At 35.2% G+C, this 22,667-nt stretch overlaps 1 protein-coding gene across 1 annotated transcript in view; it reads left to right on the top strand.

Moving 5' to 3' along the window:
- The window catches only part of MYO10 (myosin X), a 135,207-nt gene that overhangs the window by 46,723 nt on the left and 65,817 nt on the right, over window positions 1-22,667 (top strand). The window contains exons 3-14 of the mRNA XM_034411906.2: window positions 4,889-5,047; window positions 11,202-11,389; window positions 15,950-16,084; window positions 16,301-16,425; window positions 17,453-17,466; window positions 17,558-17,642; window positions 18,662-18,765; window positions 19,167-19,296; window positions 19,646-19,764; window positions 21,001-21,147; window positions 21,272-21,372; window positions 21,596-21,662. Of these exons, the coding sequence (XP_034267797.2) occupies window positions 4,889-5,047; window positions 11,202-11,389; window positions 15,950-16,084; window positions 16,301-16,425; window positions 17,453-17,466; window positions 17,558-17,642; window positions 18,662-18,765; window positions 19,167-19,296; window positions 19,646-19,764; window positions 21,001-21,147; window positions 21,272-21,372; window positions 21,596-21,662 (1,374 nt within the window). The remainder of the gene's footprint in view (window positions 1-4,888; window positions 5,048-11,201; window positions 11,390-15,949; window positions 16,085-16,300; window positions 16,426-17,452; window positions 17,467-17,557; window positions 17,643-18,661; window positions 18,766-19,166; window positions 19,297-19,645; window positions 19,765-21,000; window positions 21,148-21,271; window positions 21,373-21,595; window positions 21,663-22,667) is intronic.

Below are 22,667 nucleotides of genomic sequence, written 5' to 3'. Positions count from 1 at the left end.
ATTCCTGATTCATTTCTTTCCATTTGACTCCTACCTTCAAAATTATGCAGCAACTTACATTTTATCATAGTTCATATCTTGCTATACACTTGCTTCTCCATCAAGTATCTTTCTTGCATCCCTTGTAGCCATAAAGTCAGCTCCAAATATTAACATTAAAGTTTCCCAGATTATTGACCATCACTATACCTTATAGATCAATTCATGGGAGAAAACTCCACTGTGTGAAGAAGCATTTACTTTTAGATTGCCTTGGATTATTGACTATTGAGCTCCGTTAGATGATCTTGGATTATTCGGAAGGCAAGGATTTTTTCCTCTCTACTTTTTCCACACTCATCTTCATTTTTAATACCACGATTTTTTTAGATGAATACCAAATTTGTTAGAAGAGTTTTTCCAGGAGTAATCTTTTCTAGAGTTTCCAAGTTTATGACAACTTTTTTGAGCCATGGTAATCAAACGAATGCACTGTATTCCAATTGTGATTGCATCAGAAGTTTCTAAAAAAACATTATATTCTGTTAATATTATGTTTCATTGCTAGTGATCCTTAAATTGGGAGTGTTTCTCTTTCAGTGTGGCATTGAATTATCCACTATTACCCCACAATCTATTTCCTGATGTCTTGATTGATTACTGTCAGGTGAAATGCAACTGCAATTTTTAGTTTTGTCTCCAATATTTGACTACATTCAACAGCACAATTAAATTGAAATAATTCTTTTTTTTTAATGTCTTCATCCCCCACTTTGGCATGGAAAAAAGTATATTGCTAAATCCAGAGTAATAGTGAATTGATTTCCCAAACTCTTTTTTTCAGGGCCAAAATACTTACATTCTGACTTTAAAGGCAGGAAAGTAATTGAGATAGTAAATTGATACCTGAGTGTTATTCCCTTAGCCTGAAAATTGAGTACTCAAACAAGAGAATATTCTGCTCTATGTAAGATATTAACATCTGAAGAAAAAGGCTAGTTTGAATCTCATGTTCTTGATGTATCAATTCTCCTCTCAGGGCAGTTATTTTTTATTTTTTATATGGTGTAATATTGACTTGTCCCTGCTTACAAATAAAAGTGAAATAATTCCGATGCAGGTTTACCATTAGAGTAAAAATTTGACTTTAATTTGTATAAATTTCTAACGAGATCTTGTGTTCTCTTGGAATTTTACAGGTTTAGTCCCTAGCTAAATCATGAATCATGGCAGTATAATTTAATTGCTTGATCACACTTTTTCAACACAGAGAAACTTTTGACTCTACCAGTACTGATGACTGCCTGAGTTTTTTTTGTGCTCTTTTTAGAAAGCCACAAACAAATTGTAGTTTATAGGGTGAAAAAGTAAAATGGAAAATGACTACTGAGGCAAATAGCCAAAGAGGTTGTAAAAAAAAATCAAACAAGATGTGAAAATGACCTTTATGTATAAAGGTACTATAGAATATCCGATGTTGCATTAATCAAAAGAAACTCAAACAATGAGGTTAAGAAAGATTTACATTTGAAAAAAACGGACAAAAGTTGCATATATGTATGTAGTTTTTCTGTTCAGCAAGATTACCTGTAAGCTTTTAATCTGCATTTAGAATATAAAATTTTTACCACTCATTTATAACACCCAGATTTATTGGTACAGATTTTATTGTACATGACCTAAAGTTCCTCTTTGAAGGAGCTGGGCAATTCAGAAATGTAATAAATAAATAAAAATAAATACATTTATGTGACAACTAGGACAAAAGAGTAAAGGGTAAGGGTCAGTGAGAACTACAGTAGTACAGAAGTAAAACCTCCATTTAATGGACTAATAGGGGAATGGGTACCTATTAAAAGAGAATGTTTATTAAATTAAATTTGAATGGAATTTAAAATATTTTACCCATGAGTAAAATAGGAATATTTTACCATAAATGGTGGATGAGATTTTACACAAGCACAGACAGATGTTGTCCATTGCATCTGAAATCTGCTAAATCAAAGTCTGTTAAATGGAGAATTTACTTTAGGAGTAAGACCTTCTAAAGTAGTCCTCTTCCTTCTTTGACTTTCAGAGAAAGAGTTCAGTTCCTAGGTCAGTCTTCTTGAGTCAGATGTGATGTCTTCTGTTCTTGTTGGTTCTGCCCCCAATTCTTGCTACCCACTGCTTGTCTAATTAGAAAAAGCTGAGAAACTGTTAAAAGGAGAAGAACAGACATCAATATAAGAACTGAAAGTAGGAGCCAAAGAAGAGTTAGGAGAATCACATTCAGAGGCTATGCTGTTTGGCAAACTTGTACAAGAAATCTGCAGCCTTGAGCAGTATAGTTAAGACAGCTGAAATGTGAGTTCTTCAGACTCATATGAGGTTGAGGTTCATATTTAATTAATGCAAATGATAGTTTATTTCTGTTTAAGAAGCCCCAAAGTTTCATGGCAAATTATCAGGCCCAAGCCCAGAGAAAATGAGATCCAATCAAATCCAACCCTTTTATTTGCTTAAATCTAATAGACAGAACCTTGCCAAACTAAAGCTGTAATATTCTAACCTTCTCAATATATGCTGTAAGATTCTAGGGTGTGGTTATCCTAAACCTCTTCTCCTCACCCCATCCAGCACAGCCTCTTGATTTGAGTCTCCTGGAAAGCTCTGAGTTGGCAAAATCTTCCTCCTCTGCTGCTACAGGTGCACATTCCATTACACCCACATAGTTATCGCCTTTATATGAACAAGGTTTTTAATTTTATTTGTTTAATTAGGAAGTTCCTCTGTATCATTACAACAAAATTACAGCTACTGTCTGGATGGCATATATTGAACAAGCCAGCCTGAGTAGACCTTTCAAAGACATTACTACTGTATATATAAAGGATGCTCCTTTCTGTTACATGAATAATGCCTGCAGAAAGGGAATGAAATCTGGGACAGAGAGAGAGAGAGAGAGCATCAAACTGTCAGCTATAAAGTTTGTCACCAATAAAATCAGAAGTTCCGTGTTCCAATGCCCCTGTATACAGTAAATTGGCTATTCACACCCTGAAAGACAATAGAGAGTTTCTTCTGTGGATACATAGAAATGCTTTTATATCACCAACCTTATAATATGTAGAATATCAACAAACTCAAATTAGGTATGTATAAATTAGTTTCAGGGATTTCTATCAAGCCTACAATTTTCTGATGCATGACCATTCATGCTTATTATATGTGTATAATAATATGTGGCATATTCCTCCAAAAAACTTTTTCACAAATCTCCCCCCCCCCTAATTTTAGGACTTAGATTCCTCTAATCAAACTATCACTTATATACCAAAAGGATGAATATTAATTGCAGTTATTTGATTGACAGTCATGAGGGTGGTTTTGGATAAGAACTGCTTGATTCTCCGAATGTTTACTCCGAATCTCTTTACTTATAGTAAAGCCTTCTGAATGCAATCCAAATTATTCTTAAACTGGTTCTCAGAAGGTTTTTATCATTGTTCAAAGAAATGAAACACTCAGCTGTGCATACATGAGATGTGATGCTGCCTTTGAGCTCTGGCAGTTACAACATCTGCTTTGTAAGGCTGATAATGAGAGCTCACACTTACATCACAGACATGGAAAGATTTTAAAAGATGTATAAGATTGTATCCCCAAAGCCGAGAGCTGTACAGACTCTTCTTTTCAGGGACAACCTCTGTTCAATCACATAGTTGTCCCATCAGGTCTGGCAGGAGGGGCGTGCTTGGGTCCTATTAGACCCCAAGAAGAGGGCCTTTTCTGTCATTGTCCTTGCCCTTTCAAGCATATATTTGAGATGAGAGGCTGTACAAATTGAAATGATCAACAAACACTGGAGTTGAAGGACAAGTAAAAGAAGTTGGGTTTCAGATGGAACTTAGGCTTTTCCATGTGGAACCACTTTTACCTGTCCCATCAGGTCAGGATTGGCAGTCCAGCTGAGGATTTGGCTTATGCTGGGTCAGTAATTCTTGGAGTTGAAGTCCACAGCTCATAAAGGGACATAGTTGCCCACTCCTGCCTTTGAGTCTAATATTGCAGGATCCCAGAAGCATGTCTTCTTGATGGCAGCGCTTGTTGTCTGGAATGACATTCCCACAGAGATCAATATTGTTCACACCCTTAATGACTTTCCCAAAATTATTAAAAATCTGGTTGTTTTCTCAAGCATTGGGATAAGATGATTGTGGAGCTCTGGTTTGTTATTGTTGCTGCAGGTTTTTGTTTTTGATATTGATATTGAGTTAGCCTTCTAGTCAACTGTGTTTTTTTAATGTTTTTTTTTCCTTGTTTTATTTGTAAGCCATCCAGAGTCATTGAGGAGTTAGGTAGCCTCAAATATGAATAATAAATATGTACTTTTGGATTAGGATTTCTAGGTTTGATTTTTTTAACTAATAGATTTCATGATTGAAAAAACTGTAAAACCCTGAGTGAACTCAGAGAAAGTTTTGAAGAACTGGGTTCTCTAGTGTAAATAATTTCTCTGATAATTTTCAGGATAAAATACTGATTTTTTTCTCCTCTACTCAGAACATTTCTGAGTACAAATGCTTTGCTTTCTTTTTAAATAAAGTTATTTCATGCTTAACTGGGAAAAGTAGAGTTAAATTAGAATCAAAATTATGGGCATATTGATGGATTTTTTTTAAAATTTTCAAATGTATGTTTTTATTTTACAGTAGATACAGGTTTAAGTCATATATACATAGGGTGATTTTAGTTTGCATTAATTAGTTGGGTACTGTCCCTGTAAAATTAAGAAGCTGGCAATTGATGCAGTTTATATTTTAATGAACATCTACAAGACTTGTGTCTTTTTTTCAAAAGCAAAAATAGAATTCATATTTTTAAAATTGCCCAATTTTAATGATGTTGTCATTTTTTATTTTTTCAGGTATATACGTACAAACAGAGATCACTTACACACCAAAAAGTTACACCTATGCAGCCTACAAGCACAGATGGTCTGGAAGATATGGCAGCACTGATAGATCTCCATGAAGGTGCAATCATGTACAATTTATTCCAGCGATATCAGCAAAACAAAATTTATGTAAGTGCCTAGAAGAGCAGAATAAAACATGAATTTTTCATGAATGATCATGTTAATCTAGCATTAAGAACATTTTCCTTGTAGGGTACATAGTGTAAATATGGTGTAAGGTATATGGCAATTTGGTGAAAATGATTCCTTAATACTGTTACCAACCCCAATAGATGAATAGCCATTTTAGGCTATTCAGATGGAGACATTTTGTCTAGTCAGTCTAAAATGGTGAAATTATGTTCCTTCTTTTTTTAGTAATAATCTACTTTACTACACTTAAAGATCAGTCCATATTAATGATAAAAACTAGGATTGTTATGTCATACAGTGAAAAGCAACAGCCTTTTTTTTTGTTAGCCTCTACCCTGACATATCCACTTTAAGGAGTTGGAATATAATTCTTTATTCAAAGATACAACTATAATTTTCAGATAATTCAACTCAAAATTCCATTTATTTGGGAATAGCAAAATTCTCATTCTAGGTATTTCTTTCAAGCCCAGAGTGGCATAGAGTGGCATCTTATGTTCACATACTAGATCAGTACTGTTCTTGTTATTTGATGGTTAGATTTCCAGGGACAATATTTAAATGCTACTCTGATATGTAGTTCCTAGGCTTGAAAATATAAATTGCTAAGACTGTTATTTGAGATGCTTCATCTAAAATAAAGAAACTTGTCTACATCATAAGGTAAAGACTGTAATTTTTTTTGGCATTCAAAAGCCTGGTTCCAAAATTAGATGTGCCAGTGGTTTGGTAGTTACGTGGCTTGCTTTATCAAGGACAGTATGTCTGAAAAGTACTGTAGAAGTTACTCTTTCATGGGATAGTTGCACTTTACACCGAAAATTTTGGGGGAAAGAGAACTTAAAACCACATAAGTACATATGCAATATAGTTAAAGGCAAGGGCAGTCTAATTATGGTGTTAAGAATTGGCTCCGAATCTATTTGTTTCCCACAGATTGCAGACTGTCAGCTGGTTTGGGTAAATACAAGCTGAAATGAGGTCAAAACAGCATGAAAGAAAGTGATTGAAACAAGTTTATGTTAGAGCTAAAAATAAAAATGATTAATAAATTTTGCAAATGATTCCTCTGTGAATCAAGCCAAAAGCATTGCCTTTTAGCACATGTATTCTTCTAGGCATTTTAAGGGATATCAAGGCCTAAGTGTGATAGTAAAGGGATAGTTCAGAGAAGAAGAGAGAGAAAAAGGTGGCCTAGATCAAAGGAAGAACAAATGGTAAACAATGCCCATTCTATTTCTCTATATATTCCTAATTTTTATGGCTGTTTGGTCCATTGCACTAATTTTATTTAAACATTCTAGGTGCGTTCTGTATTTGGATGACTTGTTTTATATCCTAAAACTAATGAAACTTGTTTTAGCATTTAGCATCTTTAGAATAATATATTGAACAGTTATCATCAACTTTAATTGGATCTCCATTTGCTTTATATCTTCGTTTTGGTTCAATAAACTCTTCTAATAACACTTGATCCATCTAATTATGGAATGCTTTTCAGTCTAGTTTTATTCTCAAGAGAGATCTTTCAGGGAGCTAATGACTATATATTAATGATAAATGAAAGAATGAATTGTTTTATTCTCTTTTGGCTTCTAGCCAAATACAAAAAAGCATTTTAGACATTCCAGTCTTTGTTATCTTAATCTACTAAATATTGTTTTAGAAGTATCTATATTCTAGATACTTGCTTTGGCATACTAATTCTGATTTACAAGTGAGCTTAAATCCCTTTAATATTTTGGAAGCCAAAATTAAATGTGGATGATGGGTGATTTACCTATGACAAAAGTAGAGGCTGTGTGTTTTTCTTCTGGTTGATATTTCAGCTTTTTTTTTTTTTTAGATCAAGGTAATTTTGCAGATATAAATGATCAAGGGGTTTAAATATATGACTTGTATCCCATGGCTTCATTTAAAATCTTCTCTCTCTCTCTCTCTCTCTCTCTCTCTCTCTCTCTCTCTCTCTCTCTCTCTCTCTCTCTCTCTCTCTCTCTCTCTGTGTGTGTGTGTGTGCATGTATGTTTTATTTGTTTTAGTTTTTGCAATTAAAAACACAGATCTGAGGATAGTGCATTCTCTGCTGCAAGAGGTGTCCATTTTTTCATTTCTTAGTTTTTAGTTCTGAAAGTATTACAAACAAAAATTGGAAATAACTTAATAAAGTACATGCAGAGCAGAAAATAAGCAAGATGAGTCTAGGCCAGCCTTCCCCAACCTTTCCAGCTTTGCGGGCCAATTGTGTGGGGGGGTTCAGTGCCAGTGATGGCCGAGCATGTGCACGTGTAGCAGCTCCATTTGCATTTGCCCAGTGCTTGCACAAGTGCATCTGGGCGTGCATGCTCACCCACTGCTTCCGCGGACTGGTTCTGAATAGGCCATGGCACGGGGGTTGGGAACCCCAGTCTAGGCCATATTGTGCAACAGTGCCCTATCTCTTGAAATTGAGTGTGCAACAATGTTTGCTATTTAGTTGACTGTCATATATTTGCAGGTGTGTGTGCTGCATTTCACCAAAATGTTCAAATAAATTATAAAGATACTTTCTTAAAATCCATTCTGTGTTTCCTCTGAAATAAGCACCTTTACATATTGAATTGCCTTTTGGCAATTCTTCTGAGTGAATCAAATGTTAAAACTGGTATAATAAGAATAAAGGTTCTTTAGAGTCTTGTTTCAAACCTTCCTCTCAACACTTCTACTTGAGTCTGTTTTGTGAAATTTATTTGTTCCAGGTGTAGAAGGGAGCAGGTAAACATCTTACTCTTTGCAGAAAAGGACATTTTTTTCTTGAATAGTATTAATTTAATTTGTTTATAGATGAATATTTTTAATACGTTGTACCTGCCATATTGCACAGCATCTTATTATGAGAACGCAATACTTGATTAAATGATTGGAGATTTCTGTAACAAATGATGTAACTACTATAGGTAGAAGCGTCTATAAACATATAATCATATGTGAAACTATTGCTTTTAAGAAAAAATGTTTGACCTCAAACACTTAACTTATAATTTAGGGAGAGAATTGGACTCTGTCCCTTACAAATTAGGTAAACAAATTAAGCATAAGGCAAACAGAAGTGTTGGTAAATCAAGGGTACTTGCATGTATGCAACCATAAATTATGACTCACTTCAGGATACAAATGAAGAAACAGCCTATCAAGTGCTGGGCTGCCTTACATATTTTTTGTACTAACTTGTGTTCAGTGGCTGACCTACTTGGCTCACAGAAAAATGAGCTTGCAAAATGGGAAGCAACAGAATGAGACAAAGTCAAACATACTGTGCCTCAAATTACAATGTAATTTGTTTTATCAATATTGATTGGGTCAAATTGCTAAAGACAGACCTTCTGTTCTCTGTATTCAGACACAGATTGCAGGAACTCAGAAACAAGACATTACTTTGAATTCCCATGCTGTTCTGTGGGTTTCCTAAAGGAATCTGGCTGACCACTACTTTTATTTTTACATTAGAAAGCATACCCTTCTACAACACCATATAATAAACTGCCTTTGAAATTCCACATTTGGCATGTTGCTTCTGTGTGTTTGCATGTGTGTCTAGGCATATACTTTTCCAAAACACAAACTAGCCTTGGGTATGCAGAATTTGTTGAATGGTACTTTTGGGTTGCAGCCAAAATCCTGAACCAGATGGACCTTTCTTTACATCCACTGGGTATTTTTTGAAAAAAGTGGTTTTTTTTTAATGATATGTATCTTTGCCAACATCAAAATAAACTTTTTAGTGATTCAAAGTTATAACCTCACTACCTTTTCAATATGTTTGGCATTTAAGAGGTTTTGAGAGTTTGTCTAAAACAAAAGTTCTAAAGAATTTGAAAAGTTGAGACAACTGTAAAGTTAAATGAAGGGTCTATAACCGTGATGGTGAACCTATGGCACGCTTGCCAGTGGTGGCACGCAGCGCCCTCTTTGATGGCATGTGAGCCGTTGCCCCACTTCAGCTTCGATTCTTTGGACTTCCATTCAATTATCTTCCCATGCAAACGAATAAACTTTTGGTTTGGCATCAGTGCATGAATATTTGATATAACTTATGTCCTTCGTGCAAATGCAAAAACAGCAATTATGTAACTACAAAAACAGAGAGATAATATAATTTTGGATTAAAAAAAACATTTGCTGTTAATAAAGACTGCTTCACTCCAGATGGCCTGTTGAACTGAAATTTTCCTTCATTTTGTCTTGTATTTTCTTGGAAGAGTTCTCCACTGGGTTCCTCCTTTGTTCAGGACTGTCAAGGGTCAGAAAATGAAACATCCATCTTTCTTTGCTCTTTACCCTGGATATTTAAAAAAGAATAATCTGGATTTAAATTCAGTCTTTAATGTCATCAATTGCAGTACCCATTAGGACTGCCTCATAGAATAGAATAGGAGTCCTAATAATAGGAGTCATCATTTTATTGTGATTCTCCTTCCTTCAGGGATTCTTTCAGCCAGTGTTGATAGAGGAAAGACAGTTTCTTTGTGAGGTATCTCGGGGCTCAGTTCTCTCCTCGCTTCTTTGTGAGGTATCTCAGAGCTCAGTTCTCTCCTCGCTCCTGTTGAACATATACATGCTAATGCTACCCAGTTGTACATCTCAATTCTTGATTGTCCACATTATGCCTAAGATTCTGCTTCAGTTGAAAGAAGATTAACTGACTGAGAGTTTCCATATTTAGTTCTAAATGAGATTGTACTCTCCCAGAGAGTGTGAATATTCAATTTGGGACTATTCTTAGACTTAGAATTCCTGCTTGAAGGACAATGCAGCTATGGCTTGAAGGGACTTTGCACAATTGTTGCCAATTGTGGCCATTCCTGGATTAGGAGACCTTCCTTACACAGTCTACATTGGGTTGCCCTTAAAAACATGAAACTATAGCTGGTCCAAAAAACAGTAGCACTGGTAGTTACAGGTACATACTATTATTTCGAAGTAACGTTGGTACTTGCTGGTGCAATTTAAGGTGCTGGTTATGATCAATAAAAGCCTCTATGAACATGGGGCCACCTGTTTCTGTCTTTGATTAGCTTGCTCTGGATCCTGTCAATGAAATAATCTCATATGTTGGGAGCCAAGAGATGTGCTTGCTTTGTTGCCATGCTTATCATACGGAATAGCATTTCCTTTGACATATCAATGGCCCTTGCCTGGCTATTGTATAGCTTTGGATTGGTAGATCTTGTGAACATGATTGGGTTGACTGACTTGAGGTGTGTGTAAATTGAGTCTGGTTAAAATTGCTTTATGCCGTATTGTGTGTGCTGTTCAAATTCCTTGTTTAATTGTGTATGCTGCCATAAGTCATATCACCTGTGGCAATATAAATTGACAAAATAAATAGATTTCATTTGCCCATAATATACCTTAAAGCTTTGTCAAAAATATAAATAAAGGTGACCCTTGTTATTTGTGGTATTCAATTCCAGCTGAACAGCAAATAAGACCATGGATAAGGGATAATATTGAAAAGTACTAGAAACACACAAATTTGCTGCAGATACATGAAATCACTTACTATGTTATCAAGATTTGGTGTGCATTTTCCTACCACAGATACATAAGACAACCAATAATGGGACCACAAATAACAAGGGCTGAAATTTTTCCCATTTATTTTTAATTAAAATATTTAAGTTTTTTTTTTTTTTTAAAAAACAAATTTTGGGCAGGGAGTCTGAGAAGAATCAATGAAGATGTTCACAGGCCTACCAGTGCCCACATATTGCCTTTCCCTGCCCTTAGGCTTCTGCTGGAAAACATCCCAGAATAGGTTCTGGATTGTGCCTCACATCTACTGCATTTTATAATCCTAGATTGCAATTTTACCATATTTAACTGAAGAGTGAGCCCTATTAAAATTCAGTGAAAACAAGTTCTACATAGAATTGCTTTTACCAAACAATGTTAATTGTTTGTTTTTTTAGTTGATGAAATCAAATTATCCCCAACCTTTTGGGATTTTCCCCCCCCCCCTTCAGAATTGGGGGTTTTCTATGCTTGTATATGCTAGACCTTACCAAATATATTTTTTAATTCAGGAATATAATGATTATAGCAGGATATCTAATCCAATCACCAAAATGTGCCTTATTTTCTTTTCTTTCAGACTTACATTGGTTCCATTGTTGCCTCAGTTAACCCCTATAAAACTATCCCAGGTCTGTATGATCAGACCACGATAGAGCACTACAGCCGTCATCACCTGGGAGAGAGTTCACCTCATATTTTTGCTATTGCTAATGAATGCTACCGCTGCCTATGGAAACGTCATGACAACCAGTGTGTTCTCATCAGGTATTTTGAATAATGTATGAATTACTCCAGCTTTTGTTGCTGAATTGTGATTATGCTTAATTCTTTAAAAATGAAATACATGGAGGTATAGTTTTATTGCATGATCCCAATCTCTTCTTGAAGATAAGCATCTTCATATCTAATATATATCATGTGGTTATTCAATAAAAAATATGTTCCTAGTTTTATATAGTTCACTTTGGTCAATTAATTTAGACTTCATTTCATTCTGAACACTTTGATTTTCGTACTGAGTTATGTCATGCTGTGCAGAAGATTAATTTGTCACCACTAGTGAATAAGTACATTGATCAAAGAAAGACCTTTAAAAATCTCATAAATAACAGCAACAGTAATAATGAAATTCTTGAAAGTACTGGTTGGTTTAATCTCCTTAATTGAGCTTGCTTATTTTCTCTATTGTTTAATCTAACCTACTCTTTCGTTTAATGAGGAGAAAATAGTGTGTCACTAGATCCTAATGTTCCGTGGTTTTCTGAGATATGACATTTCAGTTATTGTATTAATGAAATGTTGCACTTCAGTTCCCTACATGTGTTAGGACACATGAAAGATCTTTATGTACAATCACTCATACTAGTAGCATCTCATAGATAGGGCTTTGGAAAAGCAGGTTGATAGGGACAGTTGCCTTGGACTCCATGCTTTGAAAGGGTCTCATCTAAAAGAAGATTAATCAATTATAGCCTCAATAATTATTTCAGTGTTCTGGGTCTCCATCAATACAGACCTTAGATTTCAGTAAACAAAAATCAGTAGAGAATTGCATAGGATGCAGGAAGACAAATGATCATTGAATGAATATTGGCTTTTAAAGTTGGGGTATCTGGGGAAAATAAAAAGCCAAGAGGTGTGAATCTCCCACTTCTCTGTATGCAAATGCAACATAAACCTATATATAAAAGATTGGGGCTTTGATAGTGTGGTTGTGCCCATCATTGTAGTTTTTGAGATCCTTCTCCTGTAGAGTCCTTGCCTCAAAGTCTTAACATACCAGTATCTTCTTTGATAGGATTATTTGGGAGGCAGTGATAGCTCTGGGATCTCATTTGTATCATTAATAGTATTAATGTTTCAAATGAGTTAAATTGGATATGTTTAAATATTTGTACGTTTAAAATGCTATGCCACTTTTCACTATTTTTCCAGGGCAGCTTATAATAAACATATTCAAATGCCTGTGGGGATGAAAAGAATTTCAACTGGTTCTGAAAAGGCAATGCAGTTGCTTGATGTACTTCCCTGAGGGGATGGGGTGGGGAGGCAATTCCAAAGTTGGGAGATTTTCATGAGAAAGGCCATCTCCTGAGTAGTCACTGAGCAAGATAACCCAAGATGATGTCATCTGTCTTCTGTCTATCACATTTAGATATCATTCATCTCACTATCCAAATACAGGTACAGGTACAAACCCCTAAGAAGACCTGTTCCCTTTAGATAATATAGTCCCAAACTGTAAAAGCTTTTAAAGCAACTTGAGCTATTACTAGAAGCTAACATTTTCTAGTTTCTTAATTTCACCATCCTTATCATATATGTTCAACTGTACCTCTCATCACTATTAGCAGCTCGGCCTGTTCTTTATAAAGATTGATTTTCAAAAACTGCTGTGAATTGGGATGTGAAAGCACCCATCTGTGGATGATAGCTATAGAGATTACGCTAATTTTTATGGTTTTTATTTTTTAATGACTGATTTAAATGTAGGCAGGTTGCTGCAGAGTGTGGGCAAAAGCAGAAGACAGATGTTGTTGCCAGAGAAAGATGGGTGTGTTGAAACTGTCAAATGCATCTTTCCAGGGAGAGCAGAAAATCTTTTCAACAGTAGCCCAATTTTTGGCACCAGTTAATAAAACCTACCATGTTGTCCTATTAGTGAATTATTTTATTCCACATTAATTAATTAATAATCATTAATACTCCATTTTCATTGGCCAAGTGTGATTGGACACACAAGGAATTTGTCTTGGTGCATATGCTCTCAGTGTACATAAAAGAAAAGATACGTTCATCAAGAATCATAAGGTACAACACTTAATGATAGTCATAGGGTACAAATAAGCAATCAGGAAATAATCAATATCAATATAAATCATAAGGATACAAGCAACAAAGTTACAGTCATACACTCATAAGTGGAAGGAGATGGGTGGTGGGAACGATGAGAAGATTAATAGTTCAGATTTAGTAAATAGTTTGACAGTGTTGAAGGAATTGTTTGTTTAGCAGAGTGATGGCGTTCGGGAAAAAACTTCAGTAGGGATTGTATATCATCATTGTTTTCTATAGGTTTAGGGCAAACAATAAAGGTGATTGAGTATACACTGCATTCTGAGCTTTCACATATCTGAATTGGTATTGCCAGTGTTATTGATTGACTCCATTTCTGACTGAGCCGATTGCTGCTGCAGCTAGAAAGAATCACTACTTCAATTGTCTACAATGTTTTGAACCTATTTTACAAAAGATTTTGAAAGCTTAGGAACAAAAAAAAAGCTCATTTATGGCTTGCAAATTAGTGGATAAAAGGCTTTTGGGCAGAAATTTGCTCTAGGGGCTATGACTTTTCTAGGCTATTTAAAAAATGAAAGAGATAATAAAACAGTGATTTGAAGACATTGATGTTCAAATTTGGCATGGCTTGCTTCCAAACAGAAATACAATATCTTATCCTGATCAGGGCTTCATAGCACACTATTTTATAGCTACAAATGGGATGTTTGTTAATATCATTTATTCTATGCCAAAATATTATGGGTTGTTGTACTTGCTCTCCAGAGTTGCAGTTACAATAAATTAATTGGTTGGTTGGTTGGTTGGTTGGTTGATTATAATTATACTATATGTTAGCATAATTATTTTGCTTGGTCTTCTATAAGTATAGTCAAGTAGATCATAGGAATCATAGCTATGTATTTGGTTCATTGCTCATTAAAGACAGCAAACCCCCTCTAGTGGACCTGCTTGTTAATTGTTGCTGAATTTAGACCATGCTCTAATGACTATATTATAATGTTATTGGATTGTTGTTTTTAATTGAATTTTATTCAACTGAATTATTAGGAGTGTGGTCCTATGATATATTGCTGTGTGGTATCTAACTGTGTAATCTACAGTTGGACAATACCTTTATTAGAACCAACTGAAATGCCATAAAAATGTAATACTATTTCCTTCTTTGGTATTTTTCAGCAGAACATATGGTGTAAATGGAAAAGTTACTCTGCGCTTTTGAATAATTTGAGCAAAAGGTGTTATTTTCATTGATTTTTGAAAATACATATAAAAGACTGAGTAATTCCTCAGAGTTTAAGCCATTACCATTGCCTTTACATCACCCTCTCCCCTCATACACAGTTGATATATTTATAACATAAAGGTGGTTGACCAATGATATTTGAAATGGTTCAAGCTTCACTTAACACACTGAGAGGAAGGAGAGAAGGTGATATTCTGGAAGGGATAAACTGCAAGGGATGTTTGTACATATGTGTGATGGTATCGGTAACTGATATTCCTATTAGCCTAGTGCCATATTTGATACAGGTTTTGTCTTATCCTTGTACATAGTCAGTGTCCCTTGCAGTTGCTCATGATGATTGTTGTTAATGGACAAGGCAGGTGATATAAATAAAATAATTCAGATTTTTTAAAATTCCGAAGCAGCTAAGATTTAGGGGAATGTTGTAGCAAGAAGAAATAACTTACCGATGAAGTGATTATACCCAAGGTAGCATTTATCTGGTATTGGATTTTTGCCTCTAGCTATCCTTTGAAAACCTTCAAACACTCCTGTTTTCCAACAAAAGCAAAAGAAAAACTTCATTCTGGAAAGAATCAACTGTTCATGGGAAGATTTAGTATGTCATCTCAAAATAAAAATGTTAATATGATGACTTCACTGATGATTAGAACCTTACAGAAAAGTCAAGCCCAAGGATTTATGTATGAAGTTTATTTGAAATACACTGCTTTTTTCTGTTGGTTGTGAAGCACACTGCTATTTAGAAATCAGGTTTTCAACATATTGGAATTAAAGGTTCCCATGGTGTGTATAATAATGTAGAATAACTTAGCCAAAGGGTAAGAGAACAACATATCAGCATTAGCATGTGATACACCATTGCACTTTGCATCTATAGCCTGCAGTAGCACCAGGACGGTGCATGGTCCAGTTGCTTATTTTAGGAATATTTGCTGCTGAACATTGTTTTTCTCACTTCTTTTTGTGCAGGGTACCATGCATCTCTCACTGATAGTTTAGGACCATTGATTAGGATAAGGGCAGTTATTAAAACCTGTGTTTTAAGATGTGAACTTACAATGCAGGTTGTCCTTGACTTGCTGTAAACCTATTCGTTTAGCATAAACAGTGTAAAAACCATATAAAAGCTTGTAAAAATGACATAGATGTTCACTGCTCCCAGGTCAAAAGCCTTTTTCATAAGAAGATATTTATCTACATCCATCAAATGCCCATCTTTTCATAAAGTGTTTGGTCTGACTAACTATAGACTTGTTTTCTTTTTTGTCTTCCAGTGGTGAAAGTGGTGCTGGTAAAACGGAGAGCACTAAGTTGATTCTCAAGTTTTTGTCTGCCGTAAGCCAGCATTCTCTGGAACTCTCTTGTATGGAGAAAATAGCTAGTGTTGAACAAGCAATTTTGGAGAGCAGGTATAATGTGCTGTGGCATTTTTGAAGGAAAACAATAAAGATTTATTGAAGGAAGTTATTTCAGCATAAGCTTGCCTGCTTGCTGATAGAATACAAAACTATTAGCAGTATCAGGGATGAGTACAATATTTCCATCAATAAGATTTGTTATAATTTTATGGGACTCATAAACACTTAATAACTTTTTTCTTTTTTTCTTTTTTTTTTTTACTGCAGCCCAATTATGGAAGCATTTGGCAATGCAAAGACTGTTTACAACAACAACTCTAGTCGCTTTGGGAAATTTGTTCAGCTAAATTTCTGTCAGAAAGGCAATATTCAGGGAGGAAAAATTGTAGACTGTATCCTATATTTTCTGTGCCTTGTAATTGTTGTATGAGCTCTCTGTGTGTGTGTGTGTGTGTGTGTGTACAGACACACACACACACACACACACACACACACACACACACAAGGCAGCTTGACTATTTTATTTTTTTCCAAAGTTACACATTAGAATATTAGAAACTCTTTTTCTCTCATGGTTTAATGTAGGAAGCTATATTGAAAAAAATATTAGGAAATGTACATTTTTATTTTTTTGTATCACTCATTTGTTTTAATCTTCCAAATAAAACTGTTCCAACTGAATGATTAGATGGCAACATTTGCCTAGGGAAAGCTAAAATACAGCTCTAGATTCAGTTTTATAAATCAAATAAATAATCCACTCGATTCTATTGTGCAGTATGTCAGCGAGTGAGTGATTAATCTGAGCCAGGTTTGCTCTAAATAATCCTAGATATGTTTCTCTTTTTCAGTCTGTGTTGGTCCTGCTGCCTAGCTCAGTAGGAAAAAATTCTATTAGGAGGATATTATTTTCTATTAATACTTCTTAGTGTGGAAGTAACTAATCCTTTTAAAGTGGATATATTTTTCTGGGTTTTTAAATATTACCAGAACGATTGGTAGTACTGTACTAATTCTTCATAGCAAACAAAAGATACGTGTGTGTGTGTGTGTGTGTGTGTGTGTGTGTGTGTGTGTGTGTATGTGTGTGTGTGTGAGAGAGAGAGAGAGGGAGGGAGGGAGGGAGGGAGAGAGAGAGAGAATGTGTTTTACATATTATGTCTGGATCTGTTTTTTGTATAATTTACTTAATTCTTTTACAAATATATTTCATCATCAGATATTGAGCTCAGATGCCAATAAAGGGATAGTCATTAATATTTATATATAATAAATGAACTTTTAAAATTAAAGGAAACTAATACAAATGAACATTCTTCTGAATAAACATACTAACAAAAATAATATATAGATTACAATTTTTACAAGTTCAACTGAACCATTTTGTTCCTTGACCTATTCACTTGATGCCTCCTAAAGATTTATTAGAAAAGGTAACTTATTTGTTTTTTTTCCTAATATTTTGAATTGTTTAAAAATGTAAAAAATTTTGCTCAATATATTTCTAAATGTTTTGTCTCATAGAATCGAGTAGTAAGGCAAAATCCAGGAGAGAGAAATTATCATATATTCTATGCCCTGCTGGCAGGGATTGAGGGAGAAAAGAAAGGTGGGACTCGGTTTTGTATTCAAACAATGGCTCTTTCCAAAAGAAATAACTTTTTTTTCCAGAAAACATTCTTTGTTCGTATGATGATAACAATCATGAAAATTTGAACTCTTTCTTGCCCATGCTCTAAATCCTATTAAACATAAGAAGCTGAATCATGAGGGAATAGCAGCAGGACAGAGAATTTATTGAATAGAGTAGAAACAGTATAGGAAATAGCTTTTTTGTAAAATGGGAGACAGGAGAATATGCTAGTGTACTTTATGGTGTCCACATAATATTCTACCAAGACATTGAGTGACATGTCCCTTAATTACTGTCCATAAAACAAGTCCATAAGCACGTTGTTATGTGGCGGGCAACCTATTTTAATCTATTTCCATACTTCAGGTGCAGTTATAAAGCAACATTAAAAATAATTGAAACAAACTTTGATGTACATACACACATTGTAGTCAGGTTCTCCAGGCTTTGGAGATTAATGCCAGGGTATTGATTAGGTTTTATGCATATATTTCACCCATTGACCCAGCATGGCTTCTTCAATTCAGCAATTCCAGCAATATTGGGGGTCTCTGTAGAAGTTGCTGTGTGTGGCCTGGATCAGTTGTCTATCTGGGTGTTGGATCATACCCAGCTCAACAAGTAAGCAAGGCAGACCAATCACAATAGAGACAACACTGTTCCCAGCACCCATTTAATTGGCACCTCCCAGGAAGACTCCAATCACTAACCCACCTGAGTTTAAATCTTATGTAGATTGCAATTACAATCCCTACTTCTAAACTGTTTTACTGAGAAAGTCTTGCTGAGACGTTGGGGGTCAGGAGTAAGGACATCTGTAGAAAATTCTATCAGTACTTTGATGCTGATCTCCAGAAAATCATCAATGTGTAGAATAAGTCTGAGTTCTTTATTCCAAGAAATCTGTACAAATTCTGATTGTTACTTCTCTTGTAGATTTTAAGCAAATTTGAATATTAGATTTAACATGATAGAAATGTTTTTCCTCTATTCAGCTGCATTTTACCTATCTGCACCTGAGAACTATCACTACCTGAACCAGTCTGGATGTGTAGCAGACAAGACAATCAATGACACAGAAGCATTCAAAGAAGTCATTGTGAGTTTGACCAGTTTTTTCATCCTTTCTCTTCAAGGTCCCATCAAGGGAAACCATAGGTATTTCCAATAGAAGAGAATATATGTAGCTCAGGGTTGTATTACAGAGTTTTTGGTACTCTTAGTTTAATTGTTTGCAGATGGTGCCTGATGATGATGGGTTTTTATTCTGATCTGAATCTCTTCTCCTTGCAACCCAACATTGAAGTGGCAAGAAATAAGGAAAGGCTTCATGTGGCCAAAACCATGCTAATTTTGGAGAAACGTGTCCTTCTGAAGAGATTTTTTTGAGACTCTTCATTTATACTTGGATGGTATTATATGATACGAATGAGATACTTGGATGGTATTATGTGATACGAATGAGCTCAAAGGCTCAGTCATATTGTGTGTCTTTTCTAGACGGCAATGGAAGTGATGCAGTTCACCACTGAAGAGGTACGAGATGTTCTTAGGCTCCTTGCTGGCATTTTGCATCTTGGCAATATTGAATTTATTACAGCTGGTGGAGCACAGGTCTCCTTCAAAACAGGTGAAAAAATGGCTATTTTCTAAGTATAATTATGAATATCTATGTCCTATCTTTCTAGTTCAACTTTTGAGTAATTTAAATTAGAACTTAGGACAAATCACAATTAGTTTCAGTTAACTTCCTATCTCTTCAGTCCTCTATATCTGTTTTTCATTGGCATGGATTGACTCTGAAATGTAATTTAGATAATTTGGAGAATGGCATTCCATAAGAAAAAGACTCTGTTGATGGAAAGTAATACTTATGAATGGCAATTTGCTTATTAAGTTTTTTTTATCTTCCCAAACAATACTACTGTATTTTTAGTAGCTCTTTCTGTTACTATAATTTGTTGCTCTATTGTTCTTAGCTCTGAATAGATCTGCAGAGTTACTTGGGCTGGACTCAACACAGCTAACTGAAGCATTGACACAGAGATCAATGATACTCAGGGGAGAAGAAATTCTAACACCTCTTAATATACAGCAGGTAAAATCCAATTACTTTAGAATGTTTTTGTGTATAGTATTTAGGATCTCTGAAAAATCTCATTTTTTATTTTATTTCTACTGTGGTTAGTCTAAATAGTATGCATGCCCAAAAGATACTATGTTTAAAATGAAAAATCTGCCATCGGTACTCTTACAGAGAGACAATATTATATTAAAGTCTAGGGCAGGTCATTCTACTTCTGGTGAATTGGACTTAGTTTCATGTAAAAATATCAGCTCTGTTCAGGAAGGTAGATTACACCTTACAGATTACAATGGCCTCAGAAAGGGTGGTTTACAGCTTGTAAAGCACTTCTGGCTGTTGTAAATATCACACACACAGTGGTCACATGACTGCATTTTAGGCATTTGGCAATTGGCTCGCATTTATGGTTACCAAGCATTTATGGTTACCAAGCACCCTGTGATCATGTGATCCTTGTTTGCAATCTTTTCTGTCAGCTTCCCTAGAAACTCAGTGGGGAAGCTGGCAAGAATGTTACGTTTGGAGGGGATGGAGTGGAGCTGAAATTCTTTGGAGAGAACAGCAGGAATGGAGATGAACTCTTCAGGATTTCATCTCTATTTCTGCAGTATCTCAAAGGATTTCCCCTGTGTGCACAGAGGGGAACTGAGCTTCTTTGGTGGGCTGCAGGAACATTTGAGAGCAAGAGCTACCTGCCTTGCAAAGCTGAAATCCTCCTGGCAGGCAGCTCTTTTACTCAGTCTGCTTAATGACTGCTCAGGAGTGCCAAGATTACAGTCATTGATTGAAGCAGTCATGTGGACATCTCACTTAATGATCGTTTCCCTCAATGACTGAGATTCCAATCCCAATTATGGTCATAAGTCAAGGATAGGAAGATAGGAAAAATGTGCATCTATTTGGCAGCAGGTAGGGGAGGGAAAAAGAGAACCAATAGTTCATCAGTTTAGAAACCAGAACATGAATTCTAATCCTGTCTTAAGCATAAAGCCATCTCACCAGTCACTCTCAGCCCTAGGGAGAAATCAATGGCAAATCACTTCTGAAATCTTGCCAAGAAAACTGCAGGGTTAGGGTTAGAGCCAGCATTGATTCTCAGGATAGCAGCAACAAAATGAGAGGGAAAACTTAATTCTGAAGGGAGTAATAAAGTATAGGGATATGTATTTCATTGCTTGTCATGTCTCTTAGAAACATTATTTTGCCACTGGGTTATAAAATAATCTACTTTTTATTATCAACCACCAGGCTATAGATAGTCGAGATTCAGCAGCTATGGCACTTTACTCCCAGTGCTTTGCCTGGGTTATTAAAAAAATCAACAGCAGAATCAAAGGCAAGGATGACTTCAAGTCCATTGGCATTTTAGACATTTTTGGATTTGAAAATTTTGAGGTATGTTCCAAACATTTATATGTAGCTGATGCTTTTATGCTTAAACATCATTCTTTTTCCTTTTGCATTACTTGACTAAGAATGTCAGTTACTAAGTATTGCCTTATGATTTGTCTTTTTCCAGGTTAATCGTTTTGAACAGTTCAATATTAACTATGCAAATGAAAAACTTCAGGAATATTTCAACAAGCACATTTTTTCATTAGAGCAATTAGAATATAGTAGGTAAGAATTGTTATATGTCATTTATTTTCACCGATAATATTCAATATAGCTTGAATATTTGCGTTAATCCATTTGTTTTTCATTCTCAGTTTAGTTCTTTTAGAGATTTGATTCCCCATAAAATTAATTGTAGCATTATTGTAAGGATGCATGTTTTCATCCAACTTTCTTTTGGACAACAGTTTGTGCAATTTAATAAAATCTCTTTCTTGGGTGTTCTTAGAGAAGGACTCCAGTGGAAAGACATTGACTGGACAGATAATGGGGAATGCTTGGATCTTATTGAAAAGGTAAATGTATAACTAGTCTAAAATTTAAGGAATTTTTTTTTTTGAAAATATTGATTTACTAATAATTGTTTACCTCAAATTATAGCGTATGTCATGTGATCAGTCAAATGTTTGAAAAGTGTATTATTTTTTCACAACTGAACCTCAGATTTCACCTGATCATAGGTTTTTAATTCTTGTTTATCAATACATAGGTTTCAATTTGTTCCTGGATCACAGTTGTGTTCCCCCCTCCAAGCTCTTTTTGATACAAAAATGCTTATTTACTCCCTTGTCTTTTTAACCAAGAGAATCAAGTACATTTTGTTTACCTTTATTATAATGTCTAAATTGACTTATTATCTAGAGTACCATGGTCTTTCCTGGTACATTTTCCTCTAATTGTTCAACAGTAAGTCTGTCCTGCCAGAGGATACAAAGGCAACTGTGTAATTTAACAGTTGTCTTAAAACTACTATGGCGCACCACACGGATATGGAACTTGGAGACACAAAAAACAATCCCATGTTCCCTTTCCTTTGCCCCACATTGAAAAATACATAGTGTGCCACTTATGTCATAGTGCTGCATGTTTCCTGTTACTGTTCCATTTCACGGAATGTGTGTGTGTGTGTGTGTATACATACATATATACTGTACATACTGTACATACATATACATATACATGAAAACAGATTAGATGATAGAAGCAGTGTTACTATCCAAACCCTGACCCTTTTCTACATAATTGAATTATAATACTATATGACAAATATATATACCAGGGGTGAAATGCTCCCAGTTCGGACCGGATCACCCGATCCGGTAGCGATGGAGGGGGGTGGTTTGGAGAACCAGTAGCAAAAATCCCTGCCCCCCCCCCAATGCCCAGCTGAGCCACGCAATCATCAGAGGCTTTTTTTTAAATTTTTAAAAGCATTTTTTCTACAACCTGAAAAAATGCTTTTAAAAGTAAAAAAAAAAAAAAAGCCTCTTCAGAGGTTGTAGAAAAAATACTTTTAAAAG

Source organism: Pantherophis guttatus, chromosome 3 (assembly GCF_059756535.1).
Source record: "Pantherophis guttatus breed Tessera chromosome 3, ASM5975653v1, whole genome shotgun sequence".
Lineage (NCBI taxonomy): Eukaryota > Metazoa > Chordata > Lepidosauria > Squamata > Colubridae > Pantherophis > Pantherophis guttatus.
The sequence above is the reverse complement of the archived record's forward strand: the minus strand, read 5'-3'. Positions and strand labels throughout refer to the sequence as shown.